The sequence below is a fragment of the Mus musculus genome, chromosome 15 (genome assembly GCF_000001635.26).
Source record: "Mus musculus strain C57BL/6J chromosome 15, GRCm38.p6 C57BL/6J".
Classification (NCBI taxonomy): Eukaryota; Metazoa; Chordata; class Mammalia; order Rodentia; family Muridae; genus Mus; species Mus musculus.
Window position 1 is genome coordinate 102,286,466 of NC_000081.6, and position 22,283 is coordinate 102,308,748.

A 22,283-nucleotide genomic window follows, 5' to 3' on the forward strand; every position below is an offset into this window, starting at 1 on the left:
CAATTTATTATTGTCTGTTACCATGTTTCTATAGAAACACAGATAAGGGACTGGAGAGATGGCTCAGTGGTTAAGAGCACTGACTGCTCTTCCAGAGGTCCTGAGTTCAATTCCCAGCAACCACATGGTGGCTCACAACCATCCTTAGTGAGATCTGATGCCTCTTCTGAAGTGTCTGAAGACAGCTACAGTGTATTTATATATAATAAATAAATTTCTAAAAAAAAAAAACACAGAATAAAAATACTAAATGGCCTAGAGTGTCATGCTGGGGGTCAGATCTACAGTTATAAAAACATGTCTTATCTCTGTTGGGTGGTGAAGGTGCATGCATTTAACCCCAGCACTCTGGAGGCAAAGTTAGGGAGCTCTTTTGAGTTTGAGGCCAGACAGGTCTACTCCACGAGTTAGTTCCAGAACAGCCAGGGGTATATAGAGAAACATTTTCTTTAAAGATATTTTTTAAAAGGATTATTTATTTATTTTATGTATAAGTATACTGTCAATGTCTTCAGACACACCAGAAGTTGGTGTTGGATCCTACTAAAGATGGTTGTGAGCCACCATGCAGTTGCTGGGGATTGAACTCAGGACCTCTGGAAGAGCAGTCAGTGTTCTTGTTTGTTTGTTTGTTTGTTTTTTCGAGACAGGGTTTCTCTGTATAGTCTTGGCTGTCCTGGAACTCACTTTGTAGACCAGGCTGGCCTCAAACTCAGAAATCTGCCTGTCTTTGCCTCCCAAGTGCTGGGATTAAAGGCGTGAGCCACCACGCCCGGCTAGTCAGTGCTCTTAACTGCTGAGCCATCTCTCCAGCCCTCTATTTAAAAAAAAATTTTAATGTATTTAAGGGGTTGGAGAGATGGCTGAGGGGTTATGATCACTGGCTGCTCTTTCAGAGAACCAGGGCTCAATTTCTAGCACCTACATGGTGGCTAACAACTATCTTTAACTCTAGTTCCAAAGGATCCAACACTCTCACACAGACATTCATGCAGGCAAAATACCAATGTACATAAAAGTAAATAAATATTTTAAAATGTATTTTTAAATTTTTTTAGATTTTTTTTGTATTTTATGTATGAGTAGTCTATCTGTATGTACACCTGCATGCCAGAAGATGGCAGCAGATCCCAGAATAGATGGTTATGAGCCAACATATGGTTACTGGCCATTGAATCTCTGGAAGAGCAGATGATACTCTTAACCATTGAGCCATTTCTCCAGCCCTATTAATAATTTTATTTTTAATGTGTATTGAATATTTTGCCTGAATATATGTATGTGTACCACATGTGTGTCTGGAGCCCATGTAGGTCAACTGAGGTTATCAAATCTCTTGGAGAAGGAGTTACAGGCAGTTGTAAGCTGCCATGTGGGTGATAGGAACTGAATTTAGGTCTTCTGCAAGAGAAGCAAGTGCTCATAACTGCTGAGCCATCTCTCCAGACCCGTCGTTATTTATTATTTTATTATTATATTATTTTTCCCTTTGCCTTAATTTTTATTATTTTTTTAAGACAGGGAATTACTATATACCACAGGCTGACATAGAACTTACTTTGTAAACCAGGCTGGCCTCAAACTCTGAAATCTGTTTGCCTCTGCTCCCCAAGTGCTGGGATTAAGTTTGTGTGTCACCATATCTGTCAGTTAATTAATTGATAAATTAATTGAGATGGAATCTCATTGTATGGGCCTGACTGTCCTAGAACTGGCTTTGTAGTCCAGGCTGGCCTTGAACTCTGTCAGTTTCTGCCTCCTGAGTGAGTGCTGGACCCAGCAATGTTTTAAAGAAAAACTGGATTATACTGGACTGGAGGGAGAGGTTGGTGGTCAAGGACATACACTGCTCTTCCAGAATACCTAAGTTCAATCTCTAGTGTCCATGCACAGAGGTTCGACCACCTGTCTGTCATTCCACTGCCAGCAATGTGGCTTATACACCTGGACACATAACTTAAAAATAAACATATCATATTATTCATTTTTTTGCTGTGTGTGTGTGTCTGTGTATGAGTGTGGTGCTGGAGATTGAACTCCCGGTCTTTTATATGCTCAGCAAGTGCTTGGCCACATCCCAGCCTTGACGTGATTTTTAAAAATAACTTACTTATTTTATGATCATTGGTTGTATTTTACCTGCATATGCATGTATGTGTGTATTGTTAGAGTCCAGGAGTCACCCTACAAACCAGAGGAACATTGATGTCAGTCAGACAGGGATAGTTTATTGAACACATACTCCAAGACTCATCAATCAGGGCCATAGCTCAGACTCGAGAGCTAAAAGCAACAAGGGTGAACTCTATCCAGGGTCAGTTTATATAGGGAAGAAACATAAGGAGCTCATAAGCAGATACAGTGGGGGCTGCAGGGTGGTCGGCCTTCTTCCAAGTTTCTTCAGTCCTTTAGACATAACAGTTTAAGCTGCCCTCTATCTTGCTTTGCCCTGAATGAAGGCTACAGCTGGGGGATTTGCAATCATCATCATCATTATAACATAACTGGGTATGTGGTCAGCTTGATCCTGCTGGGCCAACTTATTCTTCTGTCAAAGAATGGCATGCATGGAACAAAGTAATAAAAGCTATGCTTAGCCGGGCAGGCTTCAACATGTATGAGTGTGTCAGATCCCCCTGAACTGGAGTTATAGTTGTGAGCTACCACCTGCGTGCTGGGAATTGAATCCTGGTCTCTGGAGGAGCAGCCAGTGTTAACTGCTGAATCATCTGTCCAGGCCCCACATGGCTTTTTTTTTTTTTTTTATTGCATCTCATGTAGCCTAAGCAAATTTTTAATTCTCTGTATAATAACCGTGACCTTGAACTTCTGATCCTTCTGCCTCTACCTCCCAAATGCTGGGAGACATTTGCTAGTATTTCTAGTTTTATGTGGTGATGGGGATTGAACCCAGGGCTTTGTACATGCTAGCCTCAACTGAGCTATGGTTCTAGCTTACTGGCAAGCTTTTTGTAACTATAGTTCTGAGGTTCAAATCAGGACCTGTCATTCTAAACAGATATGTCCATCCACTGAGATGCTCTCTTAGGCCAAACACTTTTTTTCACTAGGAATAATGACATACACCTTTGACCCTAGCCCTGAGGTTGGGGTCATAGAGGCAGAAGTGTCTCTGAATTCTAGGCCAACCAGGGATACACAGTGGGACCCTGTCTCAAAAGCAAAATAAGAAAGCAGCTTTTCAAGAACTGTATGTAAATTACTGTCAGGGCCAGCAAGGTAATCTTTTTTTCTTTTTAGATTTTTTTTTTTTATGTGAGTACACTGTAGCTGACCTTCAGACACACGAGAAAATAGCACCATATCCCATTACAGATGGTTGAGACCCACCATGTGGTTGCTGGGGATTGAACTCAGGACCTCTGGAAGAGCAGTCAGTGCTCTTAACCACTGAGCCATCTCTCCAGCCCCATGGGTCATCACTGTTAAAATGGAGGACCTGGAGAGATGGTTTCAGTTCCCACACTTACAAGAAGGCTCACAACTCCTGTAATGTTAGTTACAGATGAACCAACCCCACTCCTATGGTCTCCTTGGGCACCAGACATGTATGTGCTACATATATACACATACAAGCACTCATTCATATCCATAAAATAAGTCTTTAAAAACACAGATGCGCCGGGCGGTGGTGGTACATGCCTTTAATCCCAGCACTTGGGAGGCAGAGGCAGGCAGATTTCTGAGTTTGAGGCCAGCCTGGACTGCAGAGTGAGTTCCAGGACAGCCAGGGCTTCACAGAGAAACCCTGTCTCGAAAAAACAAAAACAAACAAACAAAGAAAACCCCATATATATGGGACTGGAGAGATGGTTCACCAGTTAAGAGCACTGACTGCTCTTCCAAAGGTCCTGAGTTCAAATCCCACCAACTACATGGTGGCTCACAACCATCTTTTTTTTTTTTTAATTAGATATTTCCTTCATCTACATTTCAAATGCTATCCCCTTTCCTAGGTTCCTCTCTGAAAGTCCCCTATACCCTCCCCACCCTGCTCTTCAACCCACCCACTCCAGCTTCCTGGCCCTGGCATTCCCCTGTACTGGGGCATATGATCTTTGCAAGACCAAGGGCCTCTCCTCCCATTGATAGCTGACTAGGTCATCCTCTGCTACATATGCAACTAGAGACACCAGCTCTGGGGGGGGGGGTACCGGTTAGTTCATATTATTGTTCCTCCTATAGGGTTGCAGACCCCTTTAGCTCCTTGGGTACTTTCTCTAGCTCCTTCATTGGGGGCTCACAACCATCCTTAATGAGATCTGATGCCCTCTTCTGGTGTCTGAAGACAGCTACAGTGTACTTAGATATCATAATAAATAAATCTTAAAAAACAACAACAAGGCTGGGCAGTGGTGGCGCATACCTGTAATCCCAGCACTTGGGAGGCAGAGGCAGGCAGATTTCTGAGTTCGAGGCCAGCCTGGTCTAGAGAATGAGTTCCAGGACAGCCAGGACTACACAGAGAAACCCTGTCTCCAAAAACCAAAAACCAAACAAAAAAACAAAAACCACAGATGCAAGATGGACGTGGTGGCACACACCTTTAATCCCAGAACTTGGGAGGCAGAGGCAGGTGGATCTCAGTGAGTTCAAGGCCAGCCTGTCTACAGAGATTGTTACATAGAAAAACACTGTCTCAAAAAACTAAACCAAACAAACAAAAAACACAACCACAGACGAACCAGGTGTGTTGTAATCTTTAAATCCCAGCACTAGAGAGACAGAGGCAGACAGATCTCTGTGAGTTCCAGGATAGCCAGGGCTTTGTAGAAAAACTCTCTCAGACAGGTGTGGTGGTGCATGCCTTTAATCCCAGCACTTGGGAGGCAGAGGCAGGCGGATTTTCTGAGTTCGAGGCCAGCCTGGTCTACAAAGTGAGTTCCAGGACAGCCAGGACTATACAGAGAAACCCTGTCTCAAAAAACCAAAAAAAAAAAAAAAAAAAAAAAAAAAAAAACCAAAACCAAAACAAAAACAAAACACCCCCCCCCAAAAAAAAAGAAAAAGAAAAACTCTCAAAAAAATCCACCCCCCCCCCAACAACAAGAACAACAAACAAAGTAAATCCAAGGTTTGGCTAAAAATATTATGTTGGAAAATTTAAGTATAGCTTAGTGATAGAGGGTTTGCCTAGCATGAGCAATGCCTTAGGTTTAATCCATAGCACTGCAAATAAATAAATAAATACATAAGTTCTGTAATTAAGTGTGGTGCTCCAGATCTGTAATCACAGTACTTAGGAGGCAGAGACAGGTGGATCAGGAGTTTAAGCTCAGTGAGTTCTAGGATGGCCTAGGAGATCCTATCTTAAAAACAAAACAAAATAAAACAAAAACGAAATCTATGTATCTTCTTTAGTTTTTACTGCTACAACAAAACACCATGACACAAAAGCAACCTGGGTTTATTCAGCTTCTAGATCATAGTCCATCACTGAAGGAAGTCAGGACAAGAACTCAGGCAGGAATGGAACCTGGAGGCAGGAGCTGATGAAGAGACCAGGAGGGAGTGCTGTTCACTGGCTTGCTCCACGTGGTGGTTTGCTCAGTGTACTTTCTTATAGAAGCCAGGACCACCAGACCAGGGATGGCACCACCCACTATGGGCTGTTGTCCCTCCTGCATTGATCACTAATCGAGAAAATGCCTTATAGCTGGCTCTCATGGAGGCATTCCTCAACTGTGGCTCCTTCTTCTCTGATGACTTTAGTTTGGGTCAAGTTGATGCACAAAACCAGCTAGTACACTGTGTATTGGTCTTATCCCTAAGACATCATGTATATATATATATATGTGTGTGTGTGTATATATATACACATACATACACACACACATATATATATACACATATGTGTATATATTCATATTTAGTTATGCATTTGTGTAAATGTATATGTGTATATATATATATATGCTGTGTATGTATATATGTGTGTGTGTGTATAGCATATATGCTATACACACACACACACACACAAAACTTTACTTCCATAGGATTCATTATAGGATGTAGCCCTAGCTGATTGTGGTGGTGGGGCACATCTTTAATCCCAGCACTTGGGAGGCAGAGACAAAGGGATCTCTGAGTTTGTGTCCAGCCTGGTCTATAGAGCGCGTTCTAGGACAGCCAGGAATACGCAGAGGAACCCTGTTTCAACAAAACAAAACAACACAAAAGGGATGTAACCCTAATTCTTCCTAATAATTCCTAATTATATTATACATCCCTAATTATTTCTAATACATTTGACTCAACCCATATTCCTATGCCCCCTTCTCCTTTTAAAAATATTTAAGTCTATGTGTGTTCCTGAATGTATACATGCATACAACATGTGTTCACGAGCCCAAGAAGGTCAGCAGGTACATCAATGTAGAGTAACAGTTGGTTTTGAGCTGCGGTATGGGTGCTAGGTGCTAGGTACCTGATCCTCTACAAGAACAGACTTGGGTGCTAGGTGCTAAGTGCCAGATCCTCTACAAGAACAGACATAGGTACTAGGTGCCAGATCCTCTATAAGAACAGACATAGGTGCTAGGTGCCAGATCCTCTACACGAACAGACATGGGTGCTAGGTGCTAGGTACCAGATCCTCTACAAGAACAGACAGTGCTCTTGACCACTGAACCACTGAGCCATCTCCAGATCCTCTTTTTTTTTTTTTTTTTGAGCTAGGAATATCTCAGTGTACTTCTATGTAGCTCTGGCTAGCCTGGAACCCATTATGTAGACCCTGGCCTCCAACTCAGAGAGCCCATTGGCCTCTGCCTCCTGAGTGCTGGGAGTTTGTAACCCCTTTTACAGAAACTGAACAAATGAAGCTGGGACTAGAGTCTGTCTTCATTGCCCAGTCTCAAGTTCAAAGCTCTTTCCACCGTCTGCGCTGCCTCTTTTATGCATTTAGTATTCAGATGTAAGATTCAACTCTATGACTTAGGGCTGGCGAGATGGCTCAGAAGTTAAGGGTTCCTGCCACCAAGACTGGTGACCTGAGTTCAATCCCCAGAACTCACATGGTTGAGAGAGAACAGACATCTTCAAGTTGGGAGTTGTTCTCTGACCTCCATGTGTACCAGCACATGTCCCTATGAATGCATACCCAACAAATAAATGACATGAGTCAAGTTGTATCAGGCACATTTGTTGTTGTTGTTGTGTTTTTGAGATAAAGTTTGTCTAGGTGGTCCTGGCTGACCTGATATTTGCTATGGAAACCAGGCAGGCCTCTCAGTAACAGAGATCTACTTGACTTTGCCTCCAGAGGGCTGGGCTTAAAGGCTGGGCTTAACGCCACCACACCTGACTTTGTTTTGAGACCAGGTTTCACATACCGCAGGCTGGCCTTGAACTCCTGATTATCTTCCCTCCATCTCTTAAGTGTTGGGTCCCATATTCCCGACTTCCACTTTGCGCAGCTTTCAGTAAAGAACATACAGGTGAGCATGGTGTTTAGGAAGTTAGTACTGAGGCAATTGATGTCCTCATGGCTCACCTCCTTTCTCCTAGGTCCTTTATCCTACAGGGAGTATCCTGGAAATGTCTATAATCATTATTGATTGATTTACTGTGGCACTTATTATTAGAACCTAGGGCCTTGTCTATGTCGGGCACCTGCTCTAATCACTGAGCTACATCCACAGCCCTCTTTTACACTTTTAATTTTTATTCATTTATTTTTAAAGGCCTGTTTATTTATTTTTTTATGAGTTATTTGTCTCCATGTGCATACATGACCATATGTGTCTGGTGCCAGAAGGGGTCAGAAGAGGACATATGATCCCTGGAGTTACAGGTGGTTGTGAGCCACCATGAGGGCGCTGGGAACCAAACCTGGATCCTCAGGAAGAGCTACAAGTGTTCTTAACTGTTGACCCATCTCTCTAGTCCTCTTACTTTTTATTTTGAAATGGTTTAAATGGCTTGTGTTAGCCTTGAACTCCCTCTGTAGTTCACTCTTGGTACCCAAGATCCTCTTGCTTCAGGCTCCCCAGTATCTAGGATCATAGTTTTGAATTAACAGGCCCACCTTGTAACAAATACTGTTCGTTTTAAAAATTAATTTGTTATACTTATGTTTATAGGTGTTTTTGTCTCTACATATGCCTGGGTACCATGTCTGTGTCTGCTACCCAAATGGACCAGATCCCTGGAACTGGAGTTAGAGAGCTGTGAGCCACCATGTGGGTGCTGGAAATTGAACAGAGGCCCTCTGGGAGAGCAGCCATTGCTGTTTACTGTTGAACCATCTCTCCAGGCCCGCTTTTTTTTTTTTTAATATTTATTTATTTCTTTTATGTGTAGGAGTACACCATAGTTGTCTTCAGACACACCAGAAGAGAGCATCAGATCCCATTACAGATGGTTGTGAGCCACCATGTGGTTGCTGGGAATTGAACTCAGGATCTCTGGAAGAGCAGTCAGTGCTCTTAACCTCTGAGCCATCTCTCCAGCCCCAGGCCCGCTTTTAAAAAGATTTTTTGTTTTGTTTTGATTTTGAGACGAGGTCTCACTAGACAACCCAGGCTGCCTTTGAACTTTAAGCTTTTTTAGCTCCTCAGCCTCCTTAGTAAGTATTCCCTACCCTCTGGTGGTGGGTGATGTTTGGTACCACCCTTGACTTTATAGTGCATCTGAGAGAGCAGGAGTTAGACTACTTGGTAGGCAGGCAGATAAGGGAGAGGGGCCATGGCTAGGAGATAAAGGTGGTCAATTTCCAGGATGGCTGCTTCTTCCTTATGCCCCTGACTTGAGAAAAAAGCTCGGCATTGTTAGTGTCTGCATTAAATATTGCCATTCCCACGCTGAAATTTTCTAGTGGGGGAGATGTCAGTTTTTTCTCTTATTCCCTCCCCTTCCTATGTCTCCCCCTTTCTTTTTCTTCCTTCCTTCCTCCCTCCCTCCCTCCCTCCCTCCCTCTTTCTTTCTTTCTCTCTCTCTCTCTCTCTCTCTCTCTCTCTCTCTCTCTCTTTCTTTCTTTCTTTCTTTCTTTCTTTCTTTTGATTTTTCCTGAGACAGGGCTTCTCTGTGTAGCCCTGGCTGTCCTGGAACTCAGAAATCCCTACGCTCAGTATTTTGAACCCTGTTTCAAAAAACAAACAAAACAAAAGACTGTGAACGTTCACAATGAATTCTTCCCTTTACTCTTCACTCAACTCTATAGCCTTTCTTATACAACCCATGTAAGATGTAGGCTGGAATCCAAACTTGGGAGGGAGGAGAACCTAGGAGAACCCGGAGGTTGTCCCTGCACCCTTTTCAGTGTCCCTCTCCACAAAGTCAGAGTTTTAAAGAATCCCAAAGACCCTGTGTGGTGGTGTACACCTTCAACCCCAGCATTAGGCAGGTGGATCTCTCTTAGAGGCCAGCCTGGTCTATTTAGCAAGTTCCAGGACAGCTAGGATCACGTAGTGAGAACCAGTCTCAAAAAACAAAAATAAAAACAAAAAAATACATCAAAGGCTATTACACCTTTTCTTTCCTAGTAACGCAAAGCAAGCCATGTGGGTTTCTTATTTTAATTCTCTTGAAATTTAAAATCCTGCCTGAGCTCAGGGAATAAAGGCAAGAAAGACTTAGTGATTGACCACCCAACTGCGAAATGACTGTAATTGACTGAGGTTGAAGAAGGAGACTGTGTCCCAGAGTCTTTCCGGTCCAGAGTTGTACCCGCCCCTCCAGGAACACGTGACAGACAGCGCGGCAGATAAACTACAACTCCCAGAGCGCCACGCGGCCGGCCTGCGTTACGCTTTCTCGCTGATTGGTCACTAGGGATATTTGAAAGGAGGTGCTGGCGCGGAAAACGAAGCGTGCCCACCCGGTGCTTGGTGGAGCTCGGGCTGGAGGACGCTGCTAGGCCGGTGAGGAACGGCAGCTTCGAGGGAATTAAGGCACGGAGGGTCTGGTGAGCGCGCGCTCAAGCCGCGGTAAGTGACATTCCCATTGCTGACCTGGGAAGAAACGGGGCGTTTCTGCGGAGGCTCGGCGGCCCCCGAAAGGGTGTGCTCGGCGCCCAGGACCCTGTGGAGACCCCTGCGGTGGCCTGGTGGGACACTGAGGACAAGGAGCGTCCTGGAGGAAGGAACAGTGGACTTGTCAGTTTGTAACGGGAGCCCAGTTTATATCGGCCTCTCCCCGCATAGGATTTCTGGTGGGATTCTTTGCCTGCTTCATCCTTTGAATCCTCCTACAACTTTCAATCCCTTCTTTCCTCCAGTTATTTCCATTACAACCCTTCGCAGGCTTCTACAAACCATTTCGTTGTATCTAGACTTTTGCCATGAGGAACTTCAAAGGAGTCAACTTCGCCACTCTGCTCTGCAGCAAGGAGGAGACCCAGCAGCTGCTGCCTGACTTGAAGGTGGGACCCTTTATGGCTCAGGACACACCTAGTTTCTGAGATTATCTGTGTTTTTTTCCTTTTCCTTTTTTCTTTTTTTCCGAGACAGAGTTTCTCTGTATAGCTCTGGCTGTCCTGGAACTTACTTTGTAGTCCAGGCTGGCCTCGAACTCAGAAATCCACCTGTCTCTGCCTCCCTAGCGCTGGGATTAAAGGCTTGCGCCACCACGCCCGGCTTCCTTTTCCTTTTTATTTATTGTTTTTATTTTTATTTAAAAAATTATTTTTCCGCCGGGCAATGGTGGCACATGTCTTTAATCCCAGCACTTGAGAGGCACAGGCAGGTGAATTTCTGAGTTCGAAGCCAGCCTGGTCTATAGAGTGAGTTCCAGGACAGCCAGGGCTACACAGAGAAACCCTGTCTTTGAAAAAAAAAATTTTTTTTTCCCCTAGGGCTACTAATGTGATCATCTCCTAAGGACACTCTGGTTTATGTTCTCCGTTTGGGAGAGTTATACATCGGTTTTTGTTTACGTTTTATCATTCTCCTTATAGTAAATTTTACATTCTAATTTTATTTATTTATTTATTCATTTATTTATTATATGTAAGTACACTGTAGCTGTCTTTAGACACTCCAGAAGAGGGCATCAAATTTCGTTAGGGATGGTTGTGAAGCCACCATGTAGTTGCTGGGATTTGAACTCAGGACCTTTGGAAGAGCAGTTGGCGCTCTTAACCACTGAGTCATCTCACCAGCCCTCTAATTTTTAATTAAAAAAAATTTTTTTTTTCCATACTGGGGATTGAACTCAGGATCTCATGCATTCAGGAAAATATTTCACCACGGAGCTATATCTCTATATCTGTTTTCACTTTTAAAAATAACATATCATCTATGTCTTCATATGTTATATACAAGCATATATAATATATAGTATGAAATATGTAAGCTATATATTATCTAAATATTATATATATGTTTAAAGATTTCTGAGACAGGGTCTCTCTACATAGCCCCTGGCTGTCCTGTAAGTCACTATGTAGATGAGGCTGGCCTCGCTCGAACTCAGAAATCCACCTGCCTCTGCCTCTCAAGTGCTGGGATTAAAGGCCTGAGCCACCACTGCCCGGCCTGTTTTCACTTTTTTATTTTGAGACAGTGCTCATTCGCTCAAGCCCAGGAAGCTCTTGAACTTTTCTTCTGTCTTTTTGCCTTCACACAGGCCTGTGTCACCAAGCCTGGCTTGTGTTTTGCCGTAACTTGGAGAGAGATACATGAGAACCTGTGGGGCCCTGTTTCTGCCCCCCCCCCCCTTTCTTTTCTGCTCACGCGGCTTGATTCTTTCTCCTAGGAGTTCCTGTCCAGATCCCGGACTGATTTCCCCAGCAGCCGAACAGATGCCGAAAGAAGACAAATTTGCGATACCATCCTGAGGGCTTGCACCCAGCAGTTGACTGCCAAGCTCGATTGCCCTGGGCACCTGAGGAGTATTTTGGACCTGGCAGAGCTGGCCTGTGATGGCTATTTGTTGTCTACTCCACAGCGCCCTCCCCTCTACCTGGAACGCATTCTCTTCATCCTACTTCGCAATGGTTCCACTCAGGGAAGCCCAGACACTGTGCTGCGCCTTGCCCAGCCTCTCCATGCCTGCTTGGTTCAGAACTCTGGAGAGGCTGCCCCTCAGGACTATGAGGCCGTGACCCGGGGCAGCTTCTCTCTGTTTTGGAAGGGAGCAGAGGCACTGTTGGAGCGGCGAGCTGCGTTCTCAACTCGGCTGAATGCCTTGAGCTTCTTGGTGCTCTTGGAGGATGGCAGTGTCCCCTGTGAGGTCCCTCACTTTGCTTCTCCAACCGCCTGTCGTTTAGTTGCCGCCTATCAGCTGTACGATGCTACAGGACAAGGTCTAGATGAAGCTGATGCCGACTTCCTGTATGAAGTGCTTTCTAGGCACCTGATCAGAGTCTTAGTAGGTGAGGGTGGTAGCTCTCCCGGTCCTCTCTCGCCTCAGAGGGCCCTCTGCCTCTTGGAAATCACCCTGGAACACTGCCGTCGGCTCTGCTGGAACCACCACCACCGCCAGGCTGCCAGAGCAGTGGAGAGGGCTCGTAATCACCTAGAGAAGACCAGTGTAGCTCCTAGCCTCCAGTTATGCCAGATGGGGGTTGAGCTGTTGGAAGCTGTAGAAGAAAGACCAGGGGCAGTGGCCCAGCTTCTGAGGAAGGCAGCAGCCGTTCTTATCAACAGTATCGAGGCGCCGTCGCCCCCGCTCCGGGCATTGTACGACAGCTGCCAGTTCTTCCTTTCAGGCCTGGAGAGAGGCATCAGGAGGCACTGTGGACTTGATGCCATATTGAGTCTCTTTGCTTTTCTTGGGGGATACAGCTCCCTTGTCCGGCACCTGAGAGAAGTGAGTTAAGAACCTACAGTAGGGTGGGGAGTGGCTCTGTAAATAACTGGAAATTCTGGAGCCTTGGTAAGCTGCTCTCTAGGCTGTGCCGGGCTTGAGGGACTCTAGGCAGTACTCAGCACAAAGTTCACCCTCTCCAGGTTTCAGATCAGACGCCTCTTCCTTCATCTCTCCTTCAGGTCTCTGAAGCATCTTCCAAGCAGCAGCAGTGCTTGCTTCAGATGCACTTCCAGGGTTTCCACCTCTTCACCGGGATTGTGTATGACTTTGCTCAAGGCTGTCAGGTACCATCGGACATTCTGAGGTTGCTTCTTAGAAGACCTTTGGGTAACTGGGCAGTGGTAGGGGTGCACGCCTTTAATCCCAGCACTTGGGAAGCAGAGGCAGGCAGATCTTTGTGTTCAAGGCCAGCCTCTATAGAGTGAGTTCCAGGACAGAGAAACCCTGTCTGGAAAACAAACAAACAAACAAACAAAGCTTTGGTTTTGGACATGGGATGAGGTGGAAGTCCTAGTGGACCTTGCATGACTCTTTTAATCCTTTAACCTTCTTGTTCCTTTCAGGCAACTGAGCTTGCTCAGCTAGTGGACGGTTGCAGATCTGCTGCTGTCTGGATGTTGGAGGCCTTAGAGGGCCTGTCGGGTGGAGAGCTGGCTGACTACCTGAGCATGACTGGTTAGTGCCTTGGGGCTCGCTGCATTGCTCTAGGGGATGGCTATCACTTGTCATGCTGACTAGGAGAGCACGTGTACTTTTCTGACAGCTGAGTGTCAAAGGTTTAAAGAGACAGGAAAAGACTTATGTGGAAGGATCTGATTAATGCAGGAGAGACGGGGTGAGGCTTAGGACAGAGAATTCTTTTTTTCCTTATTATATTTTGCAGTTTGATTTGGTAATTGTTTTAAAAAATATCTGTGCATTGTATGCAACATTACAGACTTTATTTATTTATTTATTGAGACAGGGTTTCTCTGTATAGCCTTTACTGTCTTGGAACTCACTTTGTAGACCAGGCTGGCCTCGAACTCAGAAATCTGCCTGCCTCTGCCTCCTAAGTGCTGGGATTAAAGGCGTGTGCGCCCACGTCCGGCCAGATTTTATTTTTCTTAGTTTTTTTTTTTTTTTTTTTTTTTTTTTTTTTTTTTTAGCTAAAGTCATACTATGTAGCACAAATTGGGCTCAAACACATAGCAGTCCTCCTGTCTCAGCTTCCCAAGTCTGGGATCACAAATTATATTTCACCTTTTTTTTTTCTAAATTTTTTAATACCGGTTCTATTTATATAACTGGCTGTCCTGGAACTTGCAATAGACCAAGCCCTTGAGCCCAGATGTACACCACCACACCTGACTACAGCTGTCTATTTTGAGGAATTGGCTTAGCTGGAGGATGTAGCCCAGTGGTTAGAGTACTTGCCTAGTTTGTGTAGCATCTGGAGTTTTTGTTGTTGTTGTTGTTAGTTTGTTTTTCTTAAGATTTATTTATTTATTATATGTAAGTGCACTGTAGCTGTCTTCAGACAGCCCAGAAGAGGGATGGTTGTGAGCCACCATGTGGTTGTTGGGATTTGGACTCAGGACCTTTGGAAGAACAGTGCTCTTAGCCACTAAGCCATCTCTCCAGCCCTGCGTCTGGAGTTTATTTAGCCTTAGAACTGCCTCTTCCCCTCCACCTCCACAAATTACTCACTAAAATTTATTCACTCAAGAAAACTGCCAGGCATTGTTATATTCCTGTCCCACTGTAACCTCATCCCAGTTTGGGGGAAACATAACTGAATAAATGAATTACTAACACATTCACATAAAGGTGAGAGGGCTGGAGAGGCAGGCTCAACAGTTAAGAGCACTTGTTCTTGCAGAGGACCTGGGTTCAATTCCCAGCACCCATATGGCAGCTCACAACTACCTGTCAATTCAGTTCCAGTCCAAGGGAATCTTCTCACTCTTCTGACCTCTGTGGGTACCTGCACACACGTGTACACATACATGCAGGCAAAACATTCATACACACAAACATTGAGTCACAATCTAAAAAAACAAAACAACCCACCAACAACAATGATAATAACTGGGCCTGGTGACCCACCTCTGCTCCTGGCTCCAGGGAGCCTGAGGGAGGAGTGCCAGGCCTTCAATGTCTGCCTTGGCCACAGAGTGAGACCCCACTTCAGAAATCAAAAGTGGGGACGTAGGAGATGTCTCGGCCAGTGAAGGCATTCGCTGCTGAGGCTGGTGACCTGAGTTTGATCCTTGGCATCCACGGGGTAGAAAGTGAACCAGTTCCTTCAGGCTGTCTTCTGACCGTCACACATGCACTGTGATGTGTGACATGTGGGCACACAAAATGAATACAATATTAAGAAAAGTAATGGAAAAAAAAAAGGGAGGCAAGGAGTAGAATAGAATCAGAAAGGGAGGCCCCGGGCTGGACCCATGTGGTGGCTTAGAGCTGTGTGTAACTCCAGTTCACACACATAAAATAGTAAATAAACCAGCCTGGCATCGTGGTGCATGCCTTTAATCCTAGTGCTTTCGAAGATGAGGCAGGTGGATGGGTCTCTTGAGTTCAAGGCCAGCCTGGTCTACAGAGTTCCAGGATAGCCAGTCCTACACAGAAAAACCTTGTTTTGAAGAACAAACAGCTGGGCGTGGTGGTACACACCTTTAATCCTGGCACTTGGGAACCAGAGGTGGGAGTGGGAGGGGTGGGGAGGGTAGGGGTGTCTGCTGAGTTTGAGGCCAGTCTGGTCTACAGAGTGAATTCCAGAGAGCCAGGCCTTTTTTTTTTTTGGTTTTTGGTTTTTGGAGACAGGGTTTCTCTGTGTAGCCCTGGCTGTCCTGGAACTCACTTTGTAGGCCAGGCTGGCCTCGAACTCAGAAATCCGCCTGCCTCTGCCTCCTGAGTGCTGGGACTAAAGGAGTGTGCCACCACAAGCCAGGCCTTCTTATACAGAGAATCCTTGTCTCAAAAAATAATAAAAAGTTTACTTTTATTTTTTTATTTTTATTTTTATTATTTTTTAAAGATTTATTTATTTATTATATGTAAGTACATTGTAGCTGTCTTCAGACACTCCAGAAGAGGGAGTCAGATCTCGTTACAGATGGTTGTGAGCCACCATGTGGTTGCTGGGATTTGAACTCTGGACCTTCGGAAGAGCCAGTCGGGTGCTCTTACCCACTGAGCCATCTCACCAGCCCCTACTTTTTTTTTTTAAATACTTTATTTTAGGTGCATTGGTGCTTTGCCTGCATGTATGTCTGTGTAAGGGTGTGAGATCTTGGACTTACAGACAGACAGGTGTGAGCTGCCAAGAAAACAGACAGAAAACAGCAACTCTGACATCAGTTGTCCTTTCTCTCCCTACAGCCTCTTACACCAGCAACTTGGCCTACAGCTTCTTTAGTCAGAAGCTCTATGAGGAGGCCTGCGTCATCTCAGAGCCAGTCTGTCAGCACTTGGGCTCGGCAACGTCGGGTGCTTGTCCTGAAGTGCCTCCTGAGAAGGTAGGCGGGAGCGAGAGGTGTGGAAAGGGAGGTTATGTGTGTGTGTGTGTGTGGGGGGGGTTGTGGAAGGGTCAGCCTGCAGCCTGGGACTGTAGGGCTGGCACCATGCCTAGGGGAGTGTTTCCTGAGCAACCTTGCCTAGGCTGTTGCTTTCTCCTTCCTTCTTTCCTTTTTTTTTTTCTTTTAAAGATTTATGTATCTGAGTACACCATTGCTCTCTTCAGACACCAGAAGAGGGCATCGGATCCCATTACAGATGGTTATGAGCCACCGTGTGGTTGCTAGGATTTGAACTCAGGACCTCTGGAAGAGCAGTCAGTGCTCTTAACTGCTGAGCCATCTCTCTAGCTCCTTTCCTTTCCTTTCCTTTCCTTTCCTTTTTTTTTTTGTTTTTTTGTTTTTTGTTTTTTGTTTTTGATACAGGGTCTTATTCTTTTTTCTTTTCCTTCTTTTACTTTTGGTGTTCTCCTAAGCCAGTTCCAATCCTAGCTTCACATTAGAATCATCTGAGTGAACTTCAGGGACATTCTAGTGTAATGCTTGCCTCATGTTAATTACGTCAGATCCTTGCCCTAGATCTCAGGCATCTACGTGTTCTAAAAATCCTTTACCCACCCGTTCCCCGGGCCATTCTTTACACAGCCAGAGTAAAAGGCAGTGCCTTCAGAATGGGTTGAAATGATGGGTTGGCTGCATTGGTAAGTGACATGGGTCGTACAGGGGCCTTGGACTGTATCTCAAGTAAGGGTCAAGGAGCTGAGGGATAAAGATGGAGCTATGGCCTTGGGTGGGTGTCACTGTGGCAAACAGTAGAGGGCACTAGCCTGGGTAGTGGGGCTCCTGTGGCAGCCTGGGCAGGAACAGCTGTAGTAGAAAGCAGTGGATGGTACAGGGCCCTCATCTTGAGTATAACTGGCTAGGAAGGAGGAAGAAAGAAGAAGAGAGGCTCTGCATTTCGGTCACAACCAGACAGTCCCATTTGCCAAGAAAGAATCACAGGAGTTAGAACAGGTCCTTCAGCTTGTGGATGTTGACCTTAGAGGGACTCTAGAATTGGAGGGTACTAGAAGCCTAGTTCTCAGGAATTATTGAGAGGCAGGAGGGCCACCTGCTATCTCTCCTCCATGTGTTGACTGACTGCTTGCTCGCTGTGCTGTGCACAACAGTGGCTTCATGTTCCAGCTTTCTCCTGTCTCTGATCAGCTACATAGGTGCTTCAGGCTGCATGTGGAGAGTTTGAAGAAACTGGGTAAACAGGCCCAGGGCTGCAAGATGGTGACCTTATGGCTGGCAGCTCTGAAACCCTACAGTCTGGAACACATGGTCGAGCCAGTCACTTTCTGGGTTCGAGTCAAAATGGATGCATCCAGGGCAGGAGACAAGGAGCTACAACTTCAGTGAGTTGGAGGGGTGGAGGACCATCATTTTGCCCATTACACCTAACCTGACACAGTCTGTGTAGTCCTGGCCTTCTGTATAGACCAGGCTGGCCTTGAGATCCTTCTGCCTCTGCCTTCCTAGTGCTGGAATTAAAGGCATGTGCTGCCAGGCCCGACCTCCTCAATCCTTATTATGAGAGTGATTGCTTCATCAATTATGCATTGAGTATTCTGGGTATAAGGCACACAGTGGTCAGAAGCAGTGTTCTTGTTTTGTTTGGCTTTTGTTCTACTTGGAGAAATACCACCAAGTGCATTGTATGTATTTTTCATGAAGACAGAACATCCATGACCTGCTAAAGGGGGATAAACTTTAGGTGGTGGTCATTTAGGCAAGTCTTTTTTTTTTTTTGAGAAGTGATGTATGTAAGGCCTGAAGATGTGGAGAAACCCATCATTAAACGCCTTAAAGAACTAATCACAGAATACAAAGGTGATGTTGTGGGAAACAAGCTCGGGAATGGAAACTGATTTGAGAAAGCTGGCACAGAGGAAGGGGAGATAAGATGGGGTGTAGCCTGCCAGTAGAAGGGTTAGAAGCCAGGCCACACAGGGTTTTATAGGCCGTGGTACAGGTTTGGATGTGATTCCTCACGGAGCTCCCTACATTAGAGGAGCCACATGACCTGATTACACAATTAGATGCACAGCAAATGCCAAACTAAGTTGGGCTGAGGCTCCCTAGTAAGATGCAGACTGTCTTCAAGGTCTTCATCCTGGTGCTGATCTGCCCTTCAGGACTTTGCGAGACAGCCTAAGCTGCTGGGACCCAGAGACACAGTCTCTGCTTCTCAGGGAGGAGCTGCGGGCCTACAAGTCAGTACGGGCTGACACTGGGCAGGAGCGCTTCAACATCATCTGTGATCTGCTCGAGCTGAGCCCTGAAGAGACAGCAGCTGGAGCCTGGGCACGAGCTACCTACCTGGTGGAACTGGCCCAAGTGCTGTGCTACCACAACTTTACCCAGCAGACCAACTGGTGAGGAAGGAGAACTGAGGAGGCCTCTGACTGCTTGTCCCAGTGTTACTGATACGGGGATCAGTCCCGCTCTGTTGCCGAGTGCTCCCTTCATTTTAAGCACATTTCTTTAAAAACAGACTGTGCGCAGCAGCTGACTATGATTTGCCTCGTGTTCTGCAGAGGCGTGGTTTTGCCAGCTGCAGACAGTTTCTCCGATTGTATGCCTTTCAGAATTTTGGGAACTTTTCACAGGCTGCTTAAATGCTAGGGCCCCGAGAGGTGGGGCTGGTGCTTGTTGGTCATTTGGGGGGTTGTGGCAGTTTGTTAGTGGTGCTCAAAGAAGAAATCAGGTTCAAAAATATCTTAGTCTCTCTCTTTCTCTTCCTCCTTCCCTCCCCTCTATCCTTTCTCTCCTATGTAGTGACAGGGTAGAAACCAGGATCATAAAGGTGGGGAACAAAGAACCCACAAAGTAGCAAAGGCCAGCTACACCCCGCTTAAGTGTATCTTTCTACAGCTCTGCCTTGGATGCTGTCCAGGAAGCCCTGCAGCTTCTGGAGTCCGTGAGTCCTGAGGCCCAGGAGCAGGATCGACTTCTGGATGATAAAGCACAGGCCTTGTTATGGCTTTACATCTGTACCTTAGAGGCCAAGATGCAGGAAGTATGTGGAACTGAGTCCAGCCGGGCTGCTCCCACCAAGCTGGTACCAGTCCTGGGTTTTGTTTCAATCTCTCTTCTTTCCCAACCAGGGTATTGAGCGGGATCGGAGAGCCCAGGCCCCTAGTAACTTGGAGGAATTTGAAGTCAATGACCTGAACTATGAAGATAAACTGCAGGAAGATCGTTTTCTGTATAGTAGCATTGCCTTCAATCTGGCTGCTGATGCAGGTGAGGGCAGTCAGCCGTGTGTGTGGCACAGGCATCTTGGAGGCTTCCTGAGCGTATACATAACAAATGCCACCAGTGTGCCACAGGCTGGGTTTGTGCTGGATATGTGGGGCAGTGAGGAAGAAGGCAGGCACAAAGGCACGGCATGGTATGAAGATGGCCAGGTGGGGAAAGTGGTCACCTTCTTCCGATTTACAGCTCAGTCCAAATGCCTGGACCAGGCCCTGACTCTGTGGAAAGAAGTGCTCACCAAGGGGCGAGCCCCAGCTGTGCGGTGTCTCCAGCAGACTGCAGCCTCCCTGCAAATCCTAGCGGCCGTCTATCAGTTGGTGGCAAAGGTAATGGGATGGCTGGATGGGATGGCTCTGCCACAGGGTTAAACTAGAACCCAAGCACCCTCACCTTTGACCTGTGTACATGCAGAGAAGCCGAGTGGCTTGAGTATGGACTTTGCTGGGTGTGGTGCTGTACGCTTGCAACACTAGCACTTGGGAGGCTGAGGAAGGGGAATTATGAGTTACAGGCCAGCTTGCATTATATGGTGATATCCTCTTTTTAAGATGGGGGTGGGGAGCAAATCTGTAACTCAGTGGTTGAGTACTTGGCCAATAATGCAAAGTCCTGGATTCAGTCCCCAGTGTCACAAACAGGTGGTGAGCAGTTTTATCTAATGGCATTGATAACATTAACACAGTGATGCATGGAAGATGTTTTGTGTAAATGGAAAACTCAAATGTTAACCTTAAGAATGACTAGATGTGCTGGGCGTGGTGGCGCACGCCTTTAATCCCAGCACTTGGGAGGCAGAGGCAGGCAGATTTCTGAGTTCGAGGCCAGCCTGGTCTACAGAGTGAGTTCCAGGACAGCCAGGGCTATACAAAGAAGCCTTGTCTTGAAAAACCAAAAGAAAAAAAAAAAAAGAATGACTAGATGTTCCGGGCTATACTGGTCCATTTCTTTAATCCCTGGCTGTCCTAGAACTTACTATGGACCAACTTCTGTCTTAGTTAGGGTTTTACTGCTGTGAACAGACACCATGACCAAGGCAAGTCTTATAAAAAACATTTAATTGGGGCTGGCTTACAGGTTCAGAGGTTCAGTCCATTATCATCAAGGTGGGAGCATGGCAGTATCCAGGCAGGCATGGCGCAGGAGGAGCTGAGAGTTCTATGTCTTCATCCAAAGGCTGCTAGTGGAAGACTGGCCTGGAACTCACCTGCCTCTGCCTCCCCAATTCTGGGATTACTAGTCAGTCTGGGGACAGCTGGGGTTCAGTTCTTTATTCCCCTGTGGTTCCAGGGATCTAACTTAGGTTATGAAGCTAAGTGACAGGTGCCTTTTTCTGCTGAGCTATCTTGCCAGTCTGCCAACTTTGTATTTTTATGTATAACTTTAAGGGGCTGCAAAGACTCCCTCGTGCTCTTCTTAGACCCATCCAATATTCAGAACAATATTCAGAATGCAAGGTGGATTTGGTGGCTACACGTGCAATCCCAGCTGCCTGGGCAGGCCAGGCCAGTGTAGTTTTGACTTTAAGCCTTAATCATAATGGCACTCTTTCCAAAATTCAGAGAGGGCTGTGGAGGTAGCTCAGTATAGTAGAGCACTTGCTGAGCATGTTCAGGGTTTGGGTTCAACCCCAATTACCATAAAAGATTAAAACACAGTTTATTTAGATACGGTTTGAAAAGTCCAGCATAAGGAGGCTGAAACACTAGCTCAGACTTAGATTTGAGTCTTGGGTGGACCACATGAGCACTTACAAGAACTTAGATAAATTGTGGGACCTCTGTGAATGATTCTTAGTTTCCTGCTCCATGCTATTGAGATTAGAATCACTATGAGAATTCATATGCGGGCGCATGGGAACTGTCTGCACGGTGCTGGCTTCCAGTGCATACCCATTTTCCAGTGGTGAGTAGCATCGAGGTCTTGAGTTTGTATGGTCCTGGGGATCAAATCCTGGACTTCTGTACACTCTAGGCAAACAGTAGTCTAGTAACTGAACTGCTTTCCCTATTTAGGACCGGGTCTCACTATGTGTTTCTGGCTTGCCTGGAACTTCACTGTAGATCCAGCTGTCCTTAAACTCAGATCTACCTGCCTGCCTCCTGAAAGCTGACATTAAAGGTGTTACCACCTTTAATTACAAAATTGTTATTCTGTAATTATTATTTTTTTAAGATAGGGTCTGGCTATGTAGTCCAGACTGGCCTCAAACTCACGGCTATGGTCCTACCTTTGCTTCCTCAGTATTGGGATGCGTGCCACTGTGGCTGTTTTTGAAACAGAAGGGCCTGTGGACTTGCATTTAAGCAGTAGAGGCAGGTTCGAGGCCATTTTTTTTTTTTCTGTCTTTTTATTTATTTATTTATTTATTTATTTTATTTATACTGTTGCTTTCTTTTTTTTAATGTTTATTTTGAAATTATTTTTAGAAATTAAAAAAATAAAAACAAAAACCCTCAGAGGAAGAGGGAAGGGAAGAGCACAGTGCCCAGGTGGCAGCTGTCCCCTTGATCTTGTCACACCCTCATTTGCTCACTAGTTCCCAGGGGAGAAAGGACACAGCCACCCACAGTGTTATAGGGACATGGATCCGTTTCACAGAGAAGTCAGTGAATCCCATGGTCTCAAATCCTAGTGCCATGGCGATCCCCTGGAATTCTTTCCTGTCGGGTTTGGTGCATCTTTTAACCAACTGTATCTAGT

The 22,283-nt window shown here is 45.7% G+C and overlaps 1 protein-coding gene across 5 annotated transcripts in view; it reads left to right on the forward strand.

Annotated features, from left to right (window-relative positions):
- The first annotated feature begins 9,788 nt into the window (after positions 1-9,788).
- The window catches only part of Espl1 (extra spindle pole bodies 1, separase), a 28,104-nt gene continuing 15,609 nt past the window's right edge, over positions 9,789-22,283 (forward strand). Inside the window, exons 1-11 of one of the 5 annotated variants that reach the window (XM_006520258.4) lie at positions 9,789-10,174; positions 10,266-10,384; positions 11,719-12,774; positions 12,954-13,058; positions 13,338-13,449; positions 16,147-16,283; positions 17,487-17,680; positions 18,461-18,700; positions 19,200-19,344; positions 19,433-19,571; positions 19,770-19,909. In XM_006520258.4, coding sequence (XP_006520321.1) covers positions 10,304-10,384; positions 11,719-12,774; positions 12,954-13,058; positions 13,338-13,449; positions 16,147-16,283; positions 17,487-17,680; positions 18,461-18,700; positions 19,200-19,344; positions 19,433-19,571; positions 19,770-19,909 — 2,349 coding nt within the window. In that variant the 5' untranslated portion in view covers positions 9,789-10,174; positions 10,266-10,303. Of the gene's footprint in view, positions 10,385-11,718; positions 12,775-12,953; positions 13,059-13,337; positions 13,450-16,146; positions 16,284-17,486; positions 17,681-18,460; positions 18,701-19,199; positions 19,345-19,432; positions 19,572-19,769; positions 19,910-22,283 lie in introns of all 5 variants that reach the window. The other 4 variants (XM_006520259.4, NM_001356312.1, NM_001014976.2 and 1 more) reach the window with 4 other exon arrangements.